We start from the raw sequence: 21,660 nt of genomic DNA on the forward strand, positions 1-21,660 counted from the left end.
GTATTGGCGGTGTACGGGACTATTTTGGAGGAGGAGAAGGCGCCGCTGGAAGGGATCAAGGCAAAATGGGAGGAAGAATTGGGAGAGGGTATGGAGGAGGGAGTTCTGGTGTGAGGTGCTCCGGAGGGTGAATGCCTCCAACTCGTGTGCGAGGTTGGGACTGATACAGCTGAAGGTGGTGTATAGAGCACACCTTACAAGGGTGAGGATGAGCCGGCTCTTTAAGGGGAAGAAGATGTGTGTGAACATTGCGGGGGGTCCTGCAAACCACGTTCAAATGTTTTGGCCATGTCCAAAGCTGGAGGATTACTGGAAGAAAGTTTTTAGGGTATCTCTAAAGTGGTGCACGTGAAAATGGACCCGGACCCTCGGGAGGCTATATTCGGGGTGTCAGACCAGCAGGGGTTGGAAATGGGTGCGGAAGCAGATGTTGTAGCCTTCGCCTCGTTGATCGCCCGAAGGCGGATCCTGTTAGGGTGGAGATAAACCTCGCCACCCTGTTCCCTGGCGTGGCGGGGGCACCCTGCTGGAATTCTTGACGCTTGAAAAAGTCTAATTTGAACTAAGGGGAAGGATGGAGGGGTTCTACAATTCATGGGCGGTATTCATTATGCACTTTCGAGAATTGGATTACATCGAACATTAGGGGGGAGATGGCTGGGAAGATTGGGGGAGGGGGACTGTATGTGTTAACGGTGACTGTGGGTGATTCCGGATTCCTTTTTGTCATTTGTTTATGTTAACATGCGGGCTAATGTTTGGGGGTTTGGTGGGAGAACGGGATCGTTGTTATTGATATGGAGATTGGCATTGCATGTTACTGATTATTGTTTATTGTTGGGTGTAAATTTGGGAGAAAATGTGAAAAAGAATTAAAATAGTTTTAAAACTCCCCAATTATAATGGAGTACCCAATATCAAGGTTTAGCTGTCAAACTGAGCTTGCAAGCCTGTGGGACTCCTGCATTGATTCAACCCTTTTCAATCTTGTACTAGGATATATCTACTCCCCACCCACTAATGGCTGAGCCTGCCACTTGTTTCTCATGCTCCCCCATGAGCTTTCAACCCCTAACCTCCCCTGTCCAGATTCCCTGACCACTTCCCCACATTTATATAGATAACCTCACTTTCTTTTCACTTTGGGGCTTTCAATCTTCATACTGGATAAACCAACACTGACATTTTTTAAAAGCACTCAAGTGATTATACCACACAACTATACAGAATTGTCTCATTAAATGTTTTAACAAATTAATTACTTGTTTTAACCTCTATGGTTTACATTTTGTTGTCTACTTACCTTTCATTCCAAGGCAAGTGCACAATGATTTTTTAAAAGACTGTTTACGTAGTCATGGGAATGTCAAAACAGTGTACGAACATACCATGAGCAATAGCATGGACGATTAGCTAGCATTTTAATAGCAAGTCCAAATGCTAATATTTAGTCCATTCATGTTCCTCAAAATCATTCTGAAAATCACGTTGATCATAATTGTGGTGGGTGGGTGTTGGGTGAAAAATTCCTTTTGAGGTTGAGACCCCAGAGTTCGTAATTAACTTACAGCTGACTCAAAGTGAAAAGACTGAGCTTCTGTACCTGACCTATGATAGCACATTAAAAACATGGCAAAAGCCCATGAGGCTGTCAGCATTCTGGAGTAGCATCTCCCAGGATCATCCAGTACCGAGTAAAATTAGCATTTTGTTGCTATTGTCCTTCACGGTAACCTACATGTGCAAAGTTGGATTTCTGTTCTCACAAAGGTGAAGATGCCACAAAGGAACTGGCTGAAGTCTGCACTTGATATGCACATTGCCTTCTCCTACTGTGAACTTGATAGGGGTGATATTGTGAGGGCCAAGCAGGCTCCCCTTCCACATTAAAGGTAAGCGAACGTGGCATGGGTTGCGAAGGACGGCAGGCTGGCAAAAGTGGGTCCCGGGGAGAAAAATTTGAGAATCACAGGTTTAAGATATTCTTTGTAATTAGTGTTAACCTTATCGTCTGTATATTTGTGAAGTGGGGTTGGGAGAGGGGGGGGGGAAGAAATAGTATAAGACATTGTATCATAATCCAACTTTTCATGTTTAATATGTTTTTTCCTTGTAAAAACTAATTAGGGGTCCTGTGACTGCTTCTTCATGTTTTCTTAAAAAAAAAGTTGCAATCTTTTGAGCCAGGATCTCATTCTGGGATTCTCCTGTCCAGTTATGACACCAACTACAATCGTAAAAGAGAAATACATTTTCAGCGTTACTGGGGAAATACAACTCAACTGTGTTGCTCTACAGAGAGCCAGCATGGATTTGATGGGCAATAACCTCTTCCTGTGCCATTATGACATGGAACCAGCTTCTTTGAAGTTGAAACACAATTAGACCGCTGTGCCGTGAAACGTGTTTACAGGTTATGTCACTGATTGTTTCCAAAAGTCAAAAAATAAGTAAATTGCTGAAGAAATAAATTTGAGAACCAAATGCAGCCATGCATTTTGTTTTCATCTGATATATTGTTTAAACAATTATTACTTACTGAGTCAATGCACTGGTCAAAACTTTGTCCTGTTTTAAGGTCAATAAGAGTTACTTCGGGGATTGAATCAGATTGGATTGTCACTCCTCCGAGTAAAAGAAGTTTATCACCAATAATATGGGCCGTGTGAGAGTATCTGTAAAGTAATTGCAAATGGTCAAATATCCTGGAGTGTAAATTTTAATCCTCATGTCCTCAAGCCCCTGCCACCAGTCCAAAGCTGACAGCGTCATCATAGAAGAATCATAGAATCCTTAGTGCAGAAGGAGGCAATTCGTCCCACTGAGTCTGCACTGACCCTCAAAGAGTACCCAAACCTAGGCCCAATCCACAGCCTATTCCTGTAACACCACCTAGGGACAATTTAGCATATCCAATCCACCTAACCTGCACATCTTTGGACTATGGGAGGAAACCGGAACACCCGGAGGAACCCGCGCAGTCAGCGGAGGTTGGAATAGAACACGGGTCTCTGGCGCTGTGAGGCAGCAGTGCTACCACCGTGCTGCCCAGTCCTAAATTAAATATGCAGAGTCCAGCAGCCTCGCCTTGGCCAACTCCCCATTTGCTAGGAGTACAATATGGATTGAAAACACATTAAAAAGCCTGGGAGTGAAAGTAACCCAACTTAACCACCCACCAAAAACCTCCAGATAAAATCAAGGCCCTTGCATGCACACAAACTTTTCAGTTTTCTTAGGCGACAATACATAATTTACTGAGAAGGCTTATTGTACAATTTGCTTCGTTTTTACAGGAGATACCTGCGAATAAGGTACAGGAGATAGCAGTGGTAGGCAAGGTGAAACAGTGGCCGGCATGGTGGCACAGTGGTTAGCACTGCTGCCTCAGCTCCAGGGACCAGGGTTCAAATCCGGCCTTGGGTGAATGTCTGTGTGGAGATGGGTGGCACGGTGGTTAGCACTGCTGCCTCACAGCTCCCTCCTCCGACTTCAATTCCGGCCTCGGGTGTGTGGAGTTTGCTTTTTCTTCCCGTGTCTGCGTGGGATTCCTCGAGGTGCTCCGGTTTCCTCCACAGTCCAAAGATGAGCAGGTTAGGTGGATTGGCTATGCGAAATTGCCCCTTAAGTGTCAAAAAATTAGGTGGGGGTTACTGGGTTATGCGGATGGGGGAGGGGGGTTAAAAGGGGGTGGAGGTGTGGGCTTAAGTAGGGTGCTCTTTCCAAGGGCAGGTGCAGACTCGATGGGCCAAATGGCTTCCTTCGGCACTGTAAATTTTATGATAATGATGACTGCTCTTCAAAGTTTAAAAATTCACACAATTTCACAGTAGAGGCAATTTTAGTCACGTTGTGCCTAATGCTGACAACAGGTGACAAAGATGATAAAAGGATTCTATTGATCCTTCATTTTGATGAGCATAAAAATGTGCTTAAATAAAATTAAAGAGATAACAGGATTAAAACTAAAAAAAATCGTATTTTGAATGCACAGAACAAGCAATGAAATAAATCTAGACTTTTCCCAGGTGCTACGCAGACAATAAATGGAGTGTAATCAGCATTGTAATCTTTACATTTTTCTTGACTAAACCGATTGTCAGAAATTTAAAATGTTGGCAGTAAGTAGACAAATAAACCATTGTATCTTCCTGTGTCACATAACAATATAATTTGACAGGCAAAGATTTGTAGTGATACATCTTGGATGTATAAATGGAGGATGATATTGGATACAGGCAAAACAAAAAGAGAGAAAAATAGCTATCAATTTTGGTTTGTGCTGTTAAAGGATTTATATTTGTACCGTGGAATGAAAGAAGAAACTGTTTCTATTCTGTCCCAAATAAAGCCAGACCAGGTTGGTCGAAGATGAAAAATGGATGCTAAAGGGATCCGAGCTGCTCCTAGTCCTCCAGCAATCAGCACACCACCTTTCCACGAACAGGCACTGTGGGAATGACGACTTTCTGGAGTGGGCCCATTAACTGGAATCTGCAAAGCGAAAAAAACACGTGCATCATGCAATTATGTTCGGGTTGAAAGATCTGATTTTCGCATCTCAAACAGTAACTTTTTCTCAGTGCATTTTTAAATTCTAAATTACGATGTTTGCGGAGCATTGAGCACACTGAACCTATGCCATTGAGATATTTCATTACCCCCTTCTTTCAGGATGCCAAACACTCTACCCACAAGATATTCGGCTCACTGACCTGTTGTGTCCTGGGTTATCCTTATGCCCCATTTTAATGACATTGTATGTTAACTACTTTCCAATCCTTGAACCCTATCCCCATTTCTAATCATTCCCTAAAGAAACTCTCAAATATGCGACCAATTTAATAGGCCACTTCATAATTACTTTTGTATAAAGCACATTAGGAAAGACCCAATGCTTGTTTCAATTTGACTTTCGCCAGCCATAATTAACTGCCTCATTTTCCAATTGTATTTTTAAAATTCATTTATGTGATGTGGACATAGCTGGCTGGGCCAGCATTATTGCCCATCTCTAATTGCCTTTGAGAAGGTCGGGGTGAGCTCCCTTCTTGAACCGCTGCAGCCCATAGTGCTGTTAGGGAGGGAGTTCCAGGATTTTGACCCAGCAAGTTAAGAAACGGCAATATCCTTACAAGTCAGGATGACAAGTGGCTTGGAGGAGATATTCCTGGTGGTGGTGTTCCCATGTGGCTGCTGCCCTTGTCCTTCTAGATGGTAGTAGTCATGGTTTGGAAGGTGCTGCCTAAGGAGCCTTGGTAGGTTCCTGTAGTGCATGTTGTAGACGGTAAATGCTGCTGCCATTGTGCGTTGGTGGAGGAGGGAGTGAATGTTTGTGGATGTGGTGCCAATCAGGCGGGCTGCTGGATGGTGTTAAATTTCTGGAGTGCTGTTGGAGCTGCACGCATTCAACCAAGTGGGGAGTATTCAATCACACTCCTGACTGTGCCTGTAGACGGTGGACAGTCTTTGTGGTGGCAGGAGGTGAGTTACTCACCAGGATTCCTAGCCTTTTACCTCCTCTTGTAGCCACTGTATTTTTAAGGCTAGTCCAGTTCAGACTCTTTCACTACTTGCTCCACAATGCCAAATTCAATGTCTCTGCTGAAAAACCAGCCCAGTCTCCTCCATGAACGCAGAAGGGTTGGTTTTGTAAGTGTGTCATAACTTGATCATCTGTCAATGGACTGTACATTTCTGTTTCACCTACTTGACACAAATATATTTATAGAAATGCTCGATTTAAAAATAATATTTTCCCACAATAATAACCTCACCGACTGCTTTAGCTTTCTGGACTCGTTTCTGCATCTTTGCTACCTTTTTATATGTTTCACTTGATCCACTTGCTTTATACTTTAGGCACAATTTCCTTTTTGTTTTTAATCACTACTTTACTTTCACTGTTGCTCAAGTCGGTCGTTTCCCACTGTTATCTTGAATGGTGAAATCTGTTCTATGTATATACTATTTCTAAACAGGATCAATAAAAAGCAATGCAACTGCAGATGTTGAATATCTATGAAGAAATGATAGAAAGACTTGCTTAGATGCTTCATTAGAATTGGGGAAATTACATGGCTAGCATTTAAGAAGGAGCATGACAAATGGAAAAGAAGGAAAAACAGTACACCCCACAAGGAAGCAAAATGGGTAGTCATGTTTAAATGGAAAACAGGAAAAGATTCTGCTTTTTCTTAAATGCTGTTCGTACCATTTTTTCCTGGTGAAAGGTTCAGTCCTGCAAAAGTGAGTAGTCCATTTTCTCCAAAGAAGCGCACTGTCATGTTGAATGTAGGACTTTTTACATTTTGAATTTTAAACCTGTGCCGGAATTCTCTGGCCTTTGGGATTCTCTGTTCCCGCTCACAGCACACATCTGCCTGCGGGTTTCCCGGTGACGTGGGGCAGATTTAATGAGAAATCCCATTGACAAGCGGCAGGAACAGAGAATCTCGTTGCCAGCGAATAGTTTACGGCTGAGAAACACGTGGCCGGGGGACTGGGGAATCTAGCCCCTCGTCTATTTTTCTTGAACACCTATCTCTCTAATAGTGCTCTCCAATCCAGTTACTTTAGCTCATCCCTCAGTAACTTAAAATCTACCTTTCTAAAATTGCATTTTCTTAGTTTACTCTCAATATACCATTATAAGCTTGTACTCTACCTTATCATGATCATAGAATTTACAGTCCAGGAGGCCATTCGGCCAATCAAGTCTGCACCGGATCTTGGAAAGAGCACCCTACACTTCAGCTCACGCATCCACCCTATCCCCATAACCCCATTTAACTTTTTTGTTTTGGACACTAAGGGCAATTTACCCATGGCCAATTCACCTAAATTGCATATCTTTGGACTGTGGGAGGAAACCCACGCAGACACGGGGAGAACGTGCAGACTCCGCACAGTGACCCAAGCCGGGAATCGAACCTGGGACCCTGGAGCTGTGAAGCAACAGTGCTACCCACTGTGCTACCTGTTGTCCCTGACAAGGTGTTCTCAGACTATGACCTGCTCTACTACCTCCACAGTTCCAACAGCCCCTTTGGTCATGTAGGTTCCACATAAAAATTCATTGTGTCTTGTATCATGGCAAATTTCTTGCACTCATGCAACTCATCCATATCGATGGGGTTTCCATCTTTTCTGTCCTCAGAATAGATAAACCTATCACTGCTATAATCAAATTGTGCTTCACATAAAAGGCTGCACATCCCACTGCTTTTTCCTATCACTGCAAAATAATGTGTATCCACATACATATACCCAACCCACTGTTGAACCAGGTCCTGTGATGCTCATAATTCAGTCTCCCTCTCCAGCAAAGGTCTCAAAGGTTTCCCAACTTATTCACAAGACTTCCAGCATTTACATCTAGAACTGTAAAAGCATCTACTTTCCCTCATCCTTATAAAAAGCATCCTTACAAATTACTGCAGATGCTGGAATCTGAAACGAAAGAGAAAATGCTGGAAAATCTCAGCAGGTCTGGCAGCATATGTAGGGAGAGAAACGAGCTAACGTTTCGAGTCCGATGATTCTTTGTCAAAGCTTTGTCAAATTCCTCCCCATCTCGGTTTTAAAGGATCATCCCTTTAGTCTGAGACTATGCCCTCAGGTTCTAGTTTTTCCAACGAGTGGAAACATCCTCTCCAAGTCCACTCTATCCAGGCCTCGCAGTATCCTGTTTCAATAAAATCCCCCCTCATCCTTCTAAACTCCAAGTACAGACCCAGAGTCCTCAACTGCTCCTCATTATGACAAGCTCTTCATTCCAGGGATCATTCTTCTCCAGGCCATCTCCAAGGCCAGCACATCATTCCTTAGATACGAGACCCAAAACTGCTTACAACACTCCAAAATACAATCTGACCAGAGCCTTATACAGCCTCAGAAGCACATCCCTGCTCTTGTACTCTAGCCCTCTCAACATGAATGCTCACGTTACATTTGCCTTCCTAACTGCCGACTGAACCTGCACATTAACCTGAAGAGAATCTTGAACTAGGACTCCCAAGTCCCTGATTTCCTAAGCATCTCCCCATTTAGAAAATAGTCTATGCCTCCATTCTTCCTTCCAAAGTGCATAACCTCTCACTTTTCCACACTGTATCCCATCTGCCACTTCTTTGCCCATTCTCCTAGCCTGTCCCAAGTTCTTCTGCAGCCCGCCTGCTTCTTCAATACTACCTGTCCCTCTACAGATCTTTGTATCATCTGCAAACCTAGCAACAGTGCCTTGAGTTCCTTCTTCCAGATCGTTAATGTATATTGTGAAAAGGTGTGGTCCCAGCACAGACCCCTGAGGTACACCACTATTCACCGGCTGCCATCCTGAAAAAGACCCCTTTATCCCCACTCCCAGCCTTCTGCCAGTCAGCCAATCCTCTATTCCTGTCAAGATCTTACCCTTAACACCATGGGCTCTTAACTTATTTAACAGTCTCCTATGCAGCATCTTGTCAAAGGCTTTCTGGAAATCTAAATAAATCACGTCCACAGGTTCCCCTTTGTCTAACTTCCTTGTTACTTCCTCAAAGAATTCTAACAGATTTGTCTCACTTGAAGAAGCCGTGGTGACTCAGTCCTATTTTATCATGCACTTCCAAGTACTCCACAATCTCATCTTTAATACTGGACTCTAAAATCTTACCAATGACCGAAGTCAGGCTAACCGGCCTATAATTTCCCATCTTCTGCCTCCCTCCCTTCTTAAGCAGAGATATCACATTAGCCATTTCCAGTCCTCTAGGACCCTCCCTGCCTCCAGTGATTCCTGAAAGATCACCACCAATGCCTCCACAATCTCCTCAGCTATCTCCTTTAGAACCCTGGGGTGCAAGCCATCTGGTCCAGGTGATTTATCCACCTTCAGACCTTTCAGTTTCCCCAGAACATTCTCCTTACTGATGGCCACTACATTCACCTCTGCCCCCTGATTCTCCTGGAGTTCTGGTATCAGGCATACTATAGGCAACTTTTTCAATTGGTGCCCCCAGAGGCAAAGTTTTTAAATGGGTTGCCTTTCCCACTGGAGTGGGAAAGGTGGGAGGAGTTGGAATCCTCATTGAGTCTCCTGGGAGATATGTTCAGTCGTGCCTCCTTGTAATCCTTTAAGCAGCTATGACAACAATTTGACCTTCCAAGACACTCCTTTTTAAAGTATTTGCAACTTAAAAGGACTTTATCCTTAGGAAGACACTTTGCATCTTGACTCTACTTCCCCGGTGGAATAAAATCCTGATTTCTGCGGAGCCTAAACAGTTAATTAGTAAGTTTTATGGTACCTAGTGTTCTAGATCCTGTGCTAGTACATTGGGTACCTTGCAGTCTAGGAAAAGATACTTGGCAACTAATATTGATGAGGAGACATGGGGTAGTATATGGAATTATGCCAATAAAGTTCCGGCTTGCCATAGAATGAAGAAGACTTGGTTCAAGATACTGCGGCCTTTGCACAGCATACCGAATTTGAGTCACATGTTTGATCCTGCTACATCCCTGATATGCCTAAGTCCTTGGTAGTCGATGGTGATTATATACATTGCATATGGATCTGTGTCACGATTCAATCCAATCGGTCTGGCGTGGTTAAGGAGCTTGAGAGTATATTTGGCAGGGCCTTAGAATTTAATCCTTTGTCTCTAATTCTGGGTCTTCCAGATAGGAGAAGTATTGACTTTAATGAAAAAAGGTTGGATAATATCCTAACTTATCAAGCTTGGAAAAAATCTCTGTTCCTGAATCAGTGACAAGTATACTTCAATTCAAAACTGGCATAAAATAGTAATGGAGTGGATTCCTATGGTTGTCAAAATGTAACGAGTGGTGTACCACAAGAATCAGTGTTGGGGCTTTAACATTTTACAATAGGAACCAAAAGTATGATTACTAAATTTGTTGATGATACAAAGATAGGTAGGAAATTAAGTTGTGAAGAGGGCATAAGGAGGCTACAAGGGGACATAGATAGGTTAAGTGGGTATGCAAAGATCTAGCAAATAGAGTATAATGTGGAAAAATATGAAATTGTCCATTTTGGCAGGAAGAATAAAAAAGTAAATGATCTAAATGGTGATTGGAGCTCGGAGATGCAGAGGGATTTGGGTGTCCTAGTGCGTGAATCACAAAGGTTTAATATGCGGGTACAGGCGTAATTAGGAAAAATAGAATATTGTTGTTTATTGCAAAATAAATTGAATACAAAAGTAGATACAGAGCACTAGAGAGACCACATCTGGAGTACTGTGTACAGCAGGCATTTTCAAAGTGGGGGTCGCGGAGCCGTTCATCGTGGCGTTCCTGATCGCGGGAATTCACACACAACAGCCGCAGCAGCCGGCCTTTAACAAGGCCAGCTGCGAGAGGCTTTACAAATAGCGGCTGCGACCAGCTAAAAAAATTGCAGGCGCACTGTGCACATGTAGCCTGGGAGTGTTGGGACCTGAACCCGGGGTCAAAGTGCGATCGCGGCATGCCGGTGGCTTATTGCGTGGTGATCACCGATGATGAACAAGGCTATGACCTCGATCTGTTTTGCATCCCTAAACATTACTCAAATGATCTGGAGAGAGTATATATTCCTCATGGTTTAATCATGGACAAAACTGAACATTTGGCAAGGGATATAATGAAACACATGGGAAATCATCACATCAGTAACTTAATGTAAGCCTACTTGTGACAATAAAGATTATTATTATACATCGTCGCCCTCTGTGAACTGAAGGGTGGCTTTTATGTTTTTACTGACCTTTTAGACTACATTAAAGCATTGAATCGAAACAGTGACCAGTTAATCCCTATGACTTTGTGGATAGCACAATTGCATCACAGCGCCAGGATCCCAGGTTCGATTCCAGCTTGGGTCACTGTCTGTGCGGAGTCTGCACATCCTCCCCGTGTGTGCGTGGGTTTCCTCCGGGTGCTCCGGTTTCCTCCTCCCACAGTCCAAAGATGTGCAGGTTAGGTGGATTGGCCATGATAAATTGCCCTTAGTGTCCAAAATTGCCCTTAGTGTTGGGTGGGGTTACTGGGTTATGGGGATAGGGTGGAGATGTTGACCTTGGGTAGGGTGCTCTTTCCAAGAGCTGGTGCAGACTCGATGGGCCGAATGGCCTCCTTCTGCACTGTAAATTCTATGATAATCTATGATGACGGTGGACTTCATCCGCTTGAAGAGTTAGTGTAATAATCAGTGAACAGGGGGGCTAGTCAGAGTTTACGAACTGGGGTACGAAATTCACGTTTTCTTCCTCGAGAAATTGTCCTCTCTGGTTGATTCGTTTCCTGATGAAACTTGGATGTCAACTATGTCTTACCTTGCAGACATCTTTCCAATTCTGAAAGAACTGAACCTCAAATTGCAAGGGAATGATGATGATTGCTTTCGGCAGTGTGAAGAAATTGCAGCTTTCCAAAACTCATTGAAAGTTTGGCAAATGCAAATCCAAAATTGCTACATGTTCCCCACACTGCTACGACACATTGAAGAAAACAGCATTAGTAAGGAAACAGTTAATGGATTGGCAAGCCTGACTCCAAATGAAGTTGACCGAACTTCTGCGCTTCAGCTTTGATAGCCCATTAAAAACATGGTACTCGTCAATGAAACTGTCAGCATTCTGGAGTAGCGTCTCCGAGGAATATCTGGAGCTGAGTAAAACAAGCATTTTGTTGCTTTTGTCCTTCACAACGATATACATGTACATTTTCCGTCCTCACAAAGTTGAAGGCGGCACAAAGGAACCAGCTGAATCCTGCACCCGATATGTGCATAGCCCTTTTCTCCTGTGAACCTGATTGGAGTGCGATCATGAGGACCAAGCAGGCTTACCTCTCACATTAAAAGACAAAATGGTGGGCCGCGTAGGTCGGCCGGCACGGGCCGCGTAGGTCGGCTGGCACGGGCCGCGTAGGTCGGCCGGCGCAGGTTGCCAATGTTGCCTGGTTGGTAAAAATGGATCCCCGGAAAAAACGTTTGAAAAACACTGGTGAACAGTATTGGTCTCCTTATTTAAGGAAGGATGTAAATGCATTGGAAGCAGTTTGAAGGTTTACCAGACTAATACCTGGAATGGGCAGGTGGCCTTATGAGGAAAGGCTGAACAGACTAGGCTTGTATCTACTGGAGTTTAAAATAGTAAGAAGTGACTTTATTGAAACATAAGATCCTGAGGAGTCATTCCAGGGTGGATGTGGAAAGGATGTGGCCTCTTATGGGAGACTCTAGAACCAGGAGGGCATTGTTTAAACATAATGGGTTGCCCACTTAATCACGGAATTCTAATGGCACAGACGGAGGCCATTTCGCCCATTGTGTCTGCACCAGCTCTCCAAACGAGCATCATGACTGAGTGCCATTCCCCTATATTTTCCTCATATCCCTGCACGAGTGTTTCTATTCAAATGATAATACCCTCTTGAAAGCTCGATTGAACTGCCTCCACTACAATTCCAGGCAGCGCATTCCAGACCTGAACCACACTGTGTGAAATAATCTTTTCCTTACTTCTTTTGTCATTTGCTTTTTTTGAAAATGTCTTTAAATCTGTGCCCTCTCATTCTCGATCCTTTTATGAGTGGGAACAATTTCTCCCCATCTACTCTGTCCAGACCTCTCAGAATTTTGAACATCTCTATCAAATCTCCTCTCTCCAAGGAGAACATTCCCAACCTCTCCAATCTATCCTCATAACTGAAGATCTCATCCATGGAATCATTCTTGTAAACCTCTTCTGCACTCTCTCCAATGCATTCACATCTTTCCTATAGTGTGGCATCAAGAACTGTACACAATATTACCGCTGAGGTCGAACTGGTGTCTCGTATAAACTCAGCATAATCTCCTTGCTCTTGTACTCTATGTCCCTATTAATAAAGCCCAGAATACTATATGCTTCATTAACTGTCCTGCCACCTTCAGTGATCTATGCACATATAGAATCCCGAGTGCAGGAGCCAATTGGCCCATCAAGTCTGCACCAACCCTCCGAAAGAGCACTCTGCCTAGGTCCACTCCCCCCTATCCCATAGTCCTGTGCATCGATCATCACTAAGGGGAAATTTAGCATGGCCAATCCACATAACCTGCACATCTTTTGGACTGTGGGAGGAAACCGGAGCACCCGGAGGAAATCCATGCAGATATGGAGATGACCCGCAAACTCCACAAAGTCACCCAAGGTTGGAATCGAACCCTGATCCCTAGTACTATGAGGCAGCAGTGCTAACCATGTGCTGCTGTGTCGCCCTAGGTGCCTCTGCTACTGTACTCAGAATTTTACCCCTTATTTTATATTGTCTCTCCATATTCTTCATACCAAAATGCATCATCTCACACTTCTCCGCATTGAACTTCATCTGTCACCTGTCTGCCCACTCCACCACCTTGTCTATGTCCTTTTGAAGTTCTACATTCTTCTCTTCATAGTTTCTAATACTTCCAATTTGCTTGTCATCCGCAAACAAATTATCCCTGCACACCAAGGTCTAGAATAGATCATTAATATATTATCAGGAAAAGCAAGGGTTGCAAGTCTATTTTGTGGCACTGTATCAAATGCCTTCTGAAAGTCCACGTGCACCACATCAACAGCATTACCCTCATTGACTCTTTCCATCACCTCCTCAAAAAACTCCAACAAGTTAGTTAAACACGATTTCCCCTTTAGAAATCCATGCCGGCTTTTCCTAATCAACCCTACATCTTTCCGACTGCTAATTCTATCCTGAAAAATTTCTTGAAGCTTGCGAACCACCGATGTTAAAATGACTGATCTGTAATTACTAGGACTTTCCTTCTCATCTTTTCTGAACAAGGGTGTAACTTGCAATTCTCCAGTCCTCTGGCATATTCCTTGACTCTAGAGAAGACCGAAAGATTATGGCGAACGCTCCTGCAATTTCCATTCTCGCTTCCTTCAATATCCTTGGAAGCATCTCATCCGGTCCTGGTGCCTTGTCAACTTAGGTACCAACAAATTTTTTAACTCATCAATTTTAAACCATTCTGGGGACAGAGTTTTCTTGTCTCACTAAGTCCTCAGTAGCATTTTCCTCCTTGGTAAAGACAGATGCAAAGTATTCATTTAATACCCAAGTCATTACCCCATCCTCCATGCAAAATGTTGTTTTAGGTCCCTAATCAGCTTTAATCCTCCTTTTATCACCCCTTTATTATTTTTATGCCTATGAAGACTTTGGAATTCCCCTTTATGTTGGCTGCCAGTCTTTTCTCATAATCCCGCTTTGCTTCTCTAATGTGCTTTTTCACCTCCCTTCTGAACCTTCTGATTAAGAGGGGAAATTATTTATCTCAGAGAGTTCAAAGTCTTTTTTCAAAGACAGCGAAAATAGTTTTTGAATATTTTTTAAGGCAGAGGTAGAGATTCTTGATATGCAAGGGGATGAAAGCTTATTGGGGGTAGGTGGTAACATGCAGTTGAACTCACAATCAGATCAGCCATGATCTTATCAAACAGCAGAGCAGGTTCGAAGGGCCGAGAGGCCTAATTCATATGTGGAGATGCTGGGGTTATTTCTATTGGAGTATAGAAGGTGAAGAGGAGCCTGAATAAAGGTTTTTTAAATTACAGAGAGCTTTGATTGAATAGAGAAAAAACTTCACCTGATTGAGGACTCAGTGATGACTGTCATCCATTTAAAAATGATCAACATTAGAATGACATGTCAGGAAAAATGTGATTACACAAAGGGCTAGAGGGAGTAGTCGTTGCACAAACCACCATTATTTAAGAGGACACTGGAATGATATTTGAAATAGCTGGAAAAATAGGGAATAATGAAACACCCAGGTAGGTACAATATGTTAAGTATGTTTTAAACAATAATCACTTACATCTGCCCAGCTGTAGTCTTCCAGGTTGAGGAAATGCCAATCATTTAGTACCAATTCTCTGGGACTTCGACCACCATAAATAAACAGATACTTCAGACCTTTTTGAGAAAAAGTAATGATCTCCAATTAGTCATAAAACACGGCAGTTCTAAACAATAGTTGTATCTGGCTTCGGTTTCATTCTTTCCAAAATGCTATCAAAAATTAAGGTTAAGTGCAAAATCTAGGGGCCATCTGTAACACCAGTAGTGAACTAATGAATCCTCAGCAGATTGAATCTCAACTCCAATTGACACTGAAACTAAACTATCACTTGACTGAACTTTTTTTCAATTAGAGAACAAAATGGAAATGAAATACAAATATTGACATCAGTTCATAGCATTTACTGAGAAAATTAAAATCTGATTTTTTTGGTGTAGTATCTCTGAGACTTTACTTTTGTCGCTCTGTAACTCCCATTAAACTTGCAGCTCCACCACAGAATCAGGATAAGTTTCAACCTCAAGATTATGCCCAATGCAGAAAGATGCCAAATGACCAAATATGATGTTGCAATTAAATTTTCATAGTCAAAGCCAGCAATTTATTTCCATTTTGTTCTCCATTTTATTGGCATTTATGATGCTAGAAATTGGAAATAAGTCAGAAATTACATTAAATCCTTTATTACAATATTGTCTTAATGGAAACTTTTATATAGTATAATGTTTTTCTGATCTATTATTTTTACCTTTGTAAATCACTTCTGTTGCTGAGTGTCGCCAGCGCGGTAATGGCACATCGCCACTGCATTCTATCTCCTTTACCGACAAGCCAATGCTGGAGATGGCACCATCACTCATGTCACAGTTCAAACAAAGAAGACTTGTGACCGGCTTTAGTGGAGATGTGCGGCCACCAAAGATTATACAACGTTTGTCACAAAGTGCAGTCATGCTGTGAAACATTCGTTCAGCTAAAAAATTTAAAAATACAAGCTTGATATACATACACCAAGTAGAATAGATGACAGATTCCATGAATATTCAGTAAACCTTTTCAAAGCAGACTCTATACATGCACCATAAAGTCTTAGCATGATCAGGATGGTTCATGAGGTGGGGAGCAGCACCACTAAGCCCACCCGGGTTCAACACAGACAGACACACTTTCCCATCCTCATCATCTCATGGCCTGTCATGACATATCTATGACTGAAAGGATGGCATAGGAGCCTGCTACCACTCCTTGCCTTGTGTTAAAGGCTTTGAGAAACTGGTGCTGTCCTAATTTTTTTAATTGTGTCCCACATCCAGGAGACGGGAAAGAAAATATATGCATTTAACATCAGACTGGTTACTTCACACGATAATTGTTTTTAAAAAATGGACAAATGGCTGGACTGATAAAATGGCTGCTGCTGACTACATAATGGTAGTTTTGTTCCATTCATTTCCAGGATGTGGGTGTCGTTGGTTAGGCCAGCATTAACTGCCCATCTATAGTTGCCCATCAGAATGTGATGGTTAGTTGCCTTCTTGAATTGCCACAGTCCTTGAGGTGTAGGTACACCTACTGTGATATTAGGAAGGGAGTTCCAGGATGTTGCCCCAGTGACAGTGGAGGAGCAGCGATATATTTCCAAGTCAGGGTGGTGAGTGACTTGGAGAGAAACTCCAGGTGGTGGGATTCCCAGGTCCCTACTGCTCTTGTCCATCTAGATGGTAGCTGCCCTGGGTTTGGAAGGTGCTGTCTAAGGAACCTTGGTGAGTTACTGCAGTGTGTCTTGTAGATGGTACACAAGGCTGTCACTGTTCGGTGGTGGAGCATTTGAAAGTTTGTGGAAGGGGGAGCAATCGAGCGGGTTGCATTGTCCTGGATGGTGTCAAGCTTCTTGAGTGTTGGAGCTGCACACTCACCCAGGCAAGTGGAGAGTGTTCCATTACACGCCTGACTTGTGCCTTGGAGATGGTGGACATGATTTGCAGGGTTAGGAAGTGAGTTACTCGTCGTAGGATTCCTAGTCTTTGACCTGCCCTGGTAGCCATAGTATTAATATAGCTAGTCCAGTTCAGTTTCTGATCAAACTATGATGTTGATAGTGGAGGATTCAGCGATGGTAATGCCACTGAATGTCAAGGGGCGGTGGTTAGATACTCTCTTGTAGGAGATGGTCATTGCCTGGCACTTGTGTGGCATGAATGTAACTTCCAACCTGTCAGCCTGAGCCAGGATATTGTCCAGGTCTTCCAGCATTTGGACATGGACTGCTTCATTGACTGAGAAGTTGCAAATGGTGCTGAACATTGTCAAGTCTTCCGCAAACATCCCCACTTCTGCCCTTATGATGGAAGGTCATTGATGAAGCGGCTGAAGATCGTTGGGTCTAGGACACTACCCTGAGGAACTCCTGAGGTGATGACCTGGAGCTGAGATGATTGATCTCCAATCACAACCATCTTCCTTTGTGCTAGGTACAACTCCAACCAGTGAAGAGTCCCCCCCCCCCCCCCCCGCCCCCCCCATTCCCATTGACTCCAGTTTAGCTCGGGCGCCTTGATGCCATACTCGGTCAAATGCTGCCTTGATGTCAAGGACAGTCACTCTCACCTCTGTAGGTTTCGGAGCAGTTTAAACACGGATAAAGGATAATTAATCAAATCCGTGGAATGTAACATTCGTCGCATTTTATAAACACTCCAGCCAAGCCAACACAATGGATTGGCAGACGAGACATATGCACCAGCCAGCTATGGACAAAGGTAAAGCTAAAAGTGACCCCTGATTTCCATCGTTGCGATAATGGTTCTTCAGTTATTTGCTCAAAACACAATGGGTTTCAACAAGGAGCCTCACCAGCTGACTACTCGACCCAAAACCACCATGTAACATGACCGGGACTGGAGCTGTTTGAATCTCTGAAGTGAGACCTGACACCAGGCGAGCAGCCTGCCTTTGGCCTTCTGCACTATAAATTCTATGATTCTATGACCTCCATCTTTCTCCAAGTCTGTATCATAGAATTTACAGGCCCATCGAGTCTGCACCGGCTCTTTGGAAAGAGCACCCTACCCAAGCCCACACCTCCACCCTATCCCCATAACCCAGTAACCCCACCTGACACCAAGGGCAATTTTGGACACTAAAGGCAATTTAGCATGGCCAATCCACCTAACCTGCACATCTTTGGACTGTGGGAGGAAACCGGAGCACCCGGAGGAAACCCACGCACACACGGGGAGAACGTGCAGACTCCGCACAGACAGTGACCCAAGCCGGGAATTGAACCTGGGACCCTGGAGCTGTGAAGCAATTGTGCTAACCATTATGCTACCCTGCTGCCCACTCCAGAAAGAATCCTGCATTTTTCCTGCAGAGTGAATTAATTTCCAGGATACAAGAACACTTTGCTGCACCTCAACAGGCACAATCTGCAACTGAGTTCTTTGAACCAAGGATAAGGAATTCTGCCAAACAAAGCCACCCGTAAGAACCTTAATTGGACACTGATTTTTAGGGTTTGGACTCACTTGGCATCTTCATTCTTATTTTTATCATGGGTCTCTGCCTGAATCCCTTTCTTTCCTGTTTCCTTCTTTTATTGTATGAAGGCAAAAAGGGTGGTTTTTGCCAAACCTCTTCTGCATTTTGTGTGTGCGCAAAATAAACCAACCCTTTTATTTTATCTTACCTCACGGTTTGCTGTGCGTTTATTATTCAAGGATTGGATCATTCCAAAACTGAAGGTTTGGGGAAAATACGCCATCACTTATAAAGGGGGAAATCAAAAATATCTTTCCGTTTACGGACGGGTTTGAGAGTTGTGAGCGGAGAAATCTAAACTGTTGAAATTATTCTCCTCCAGGCAGCACGGTGGCACTGCTGCCTCACGGCGCCGAGGTCTCAGGTTCGAATCCGGCTCTGGGTCACTGTCCGTGTGGAGTTTGCACATTCTCCCCGTGTTTGCGTGGGTTTCACCCCCTCAACCCAAAGATATGCAGTGTAGGTGGATTAACCACGCTAAATTGCCCCTTAATTGGAAAAAAAATGAATTGGGTACTCCAAATTTCTAAAATAAAAAAATTAATCCCTCCTGTCTGTAGAAGAAACTGGGGGATCGTCGGGGATTAATCCAATTTGAATTTGACCATAGTCCAATGTTAGAGACAAACCAAATCGGATTTAAAGCAAGCCTGAATCGGATTTGGAAAGAAACCAACTGAAAGCCAAGAAGGGAAATGTAGTGGCTGAAATTCTGCATGACAAATACACATACCTCATCAAACCCCTTTAATCTCACATTAGAGCAGCACGGTAAATTATACTACAAAGATGGTCATGGTGAAGGAAGCACCGCTGTACCCCAACATTAATTACCACTTTCAGAAGAAAATTGAAACAAATGGGCAAAATATAGATTGGCAATGCTTCTTACTTCTTCACTAAGATACCAACCAACCGTTAATATTTAGCAGAGTGCGGGAGGGTGGAAGGAGGAAGCTTTCAGTGTGGCAATATACAGTGTGCCACATTATGCAAGACAGCAGAAATTCAAAAGTTAGCTACATTTTAGTCAATATTCAATTACCACCACTATTTCTAAACTTACTCAATAAATGGATTGATCCCTGATCTCCAAAAGAGCTACATTTCCAAACTGGTCCATTTTTAAACATCAGTGATACATCCTTGAGGCGTCCATGCTGGCCATCTCTGCTACCAAATCCTCCACTGATAAGAATTATATTCGGGGCAATATGTGAAGAACAATGGGCAAACCTCCTCAGAAGCGGATTCTCTGTTTCTGTCTCACACAGAGATACAGTGATCCGTAATGGATTAAGAGTGTCTATTTTTTTAAAATGGAAATCTGTTGAGAGAAAATATATATTCCAATTTAAATTGTCGCTTGGTAGTACAGAACCTGAGAATTGCTGAAAAAAGAAACATGTTGTCAAAACTTTTCGTCTTACACTTGTGAAGTCAGAATTGAAAGAATACGAAATCTCAAAGGGAACAACAATTTATACTGCATGAAGAGGGTGCTGATTGGTTGACAAGTAGACTGATTTGTCAGGAATGAACCAGGGAATGGCTGTCACCCAAGCTTTTGTTTAGTTGAAAAAGGCGCAATGTGTGGATATATATTCTTTCTATTTGCAAAGGACAGGACCCTGCGAATTAATAAGTGTAGCTTCTACCACAGCTACGTGAGACACACTGCAAACCTGATTGATAATCTTAAACTGGCTCTTAGTGTAATACTTAGCACAATCATGATTGTTTAGTAGTGGGCGGCACGGTGGCTCAGTGGTTAGCACTGCTGCCTCACGGCGCTGAGGACCCGGGTAGATCCTGGCCCTGGGTCACTGTCCGTGTGGGGTTTGCACATTCTCCCCATGCTACGTGGGTCTCACCCCCACAATCCAAAGATATGCAGGGTAGGTGGATTGGCCATGCTAAATTGCCCCTTACTAGGGGGGGGAAAAAAATTGTGTACTCTAAATTTATATTAAAAAAAGATTAAGTAAATGTCCAATTGCAGAATTACATTTAATGTTGGACACTAGGTTGAGTCTTGCAAGTACAGGCTGGTCAGTATTTAACCTGTTGTGGACAGCTGAAGGCACAAGCCACCAGTCATTGTACATGCAGTCTACCGCATGGCCTGGAGCATCGTAGTTCATTTTCATGTCCGAGCAGCTACATATATTTACACACAGATCCCTGTCCTTTTCAAACAGAAAAACACATCCACGCATTGCACCTTTTTTCAACTAAACAAAGGTTTGAAAGACAGGTACATTCCTTGTTCATTCCCTTTGGTAATGCCTTGACCAATCAGAGGTGACGACTGATTTGAATTTAAACAAAAGCTTAGTTAACCGTTACCTGTTGTATTCTCCATGGGAATATCTCTACTAATCAGACCCCACTTGTCAACTAATCGGCACCCTCTCTTGATAAATTATTGTTGCCTTTGAGATTTGGTATTCTTGCAATTTCTTCCAGATGAGTAAATTTAGTACAGTTTCAGTAGCATGTCTCAGATTTGTAAAAAAAGAGTTTTACCAGTGTTCACAAAATATATCATTTCTACTGCACGTACTGATCTAGAATAGACACTTCTCCAAGCTACACTGCTGCTCATGAATTCAAATTTTTCTTTTAGCAATTTGAAATTGATTTATTCCTGGCCGTGTGTAAAATTGGACATAATGACACTTTTTAAAATGCACATTGTAAACCAAATATCTTGACCTAATGTGAACACAAGGAAAAATTATTTTGCTGACCATAATAATAATAATAATCGATTATTATCACAAGTAGGCTTCAATGAAGTTACTAGCCCCTAGTCGCCACATTCCGGCACCTGTTCAGGGAGGCCGGTACGGGAATTGAACCTGTGCTGCTGCCTTGTTCTGCTGCCTTGTTCTGCATTACAAGCCAGCTATTTAGCCCACTGTGCTAAACTAGCCCCTTATGCTTGTACTTAGAGTTGATAAGTACAGTTAGAGATAGGAAGATAGCCAAGTACAGACATTGGAAATGAAGAACTGATTACGCTGACCTGGCAACAATTGAGGGTAAGAAGGGAAAGAAAAAGTGGATGGGCAGATAATATTGAGACATGGACTGAATGAGGATTGAAGAAAACCAGAAAAGAAGACAATGCATGCCCACCACCCCACTAAGGCTGTTGAAATCAAACATAACCATATATTCGAAAACAAATACATTATCCATAAATGTGGATTTTTCTCTGAAGAATTTGGGATTAAGGATGGCATGACATTTGAGCAAATAAGCAT

The 21,660-nt window shown here is 43.0% G+C and overlaps 1 protein-coding gene across 4 annotated transcripts in view; it reads right to left on the reverse strand.

The window, feature by feature from the left end:
• Positions 1-21,660, reverse strand: part of lcmt2 (leucine carboxyl methyltransferase 2) — a 56,462-nt gene that overhangs the window by 3,423 nt on the left and 31,379 nt on the right. For all 4 annotated transcript variants that reach the window (XM_072479386.1, XM_072479418.1, XM_072479407.1 and 1 more), the window contains 5 exons: positions 19,455-19,715; positions 15,597-15,821; positions 14,864-14,961; positions 4,307-4,494; positions 2,540-2,675 (listed from right to left, as the gene is read on the reverse strand). In XM_072479386.1, the coding sequence (XP_072335487.1) occupies positions 2,540-2,675; positions 4,307-4,494; positions 14,864-14,961; positions 15,597-15,821; positions 19,455-19,715 (908 nt within the window). The remainder of the gene's footprint in view (positions 1-2,539; positions 2,676-4,306; positions 4,495-14,863; positions 14,962-15,596; positions 15,822-19,454; positions 19,716-21,660) is intronic.

The sequence above is a fragment of the Scyliorhinus torazame genome, chromosome 2 (genome assembly GCF_047496885.1).
Source record: "Scyliorhinus torazame isolate Kashiwa2021f chromosome 2, sScyTor2.1, whole genome shotgun sequence".
Classification (NCBI taxonomy): Eukaryota; Metazoa; Chordata; class Chondrichthyes; order Carcharhiniformes; family Scyliorhinidae; genus Scyliorhinus; species Scyliorhinus torazame.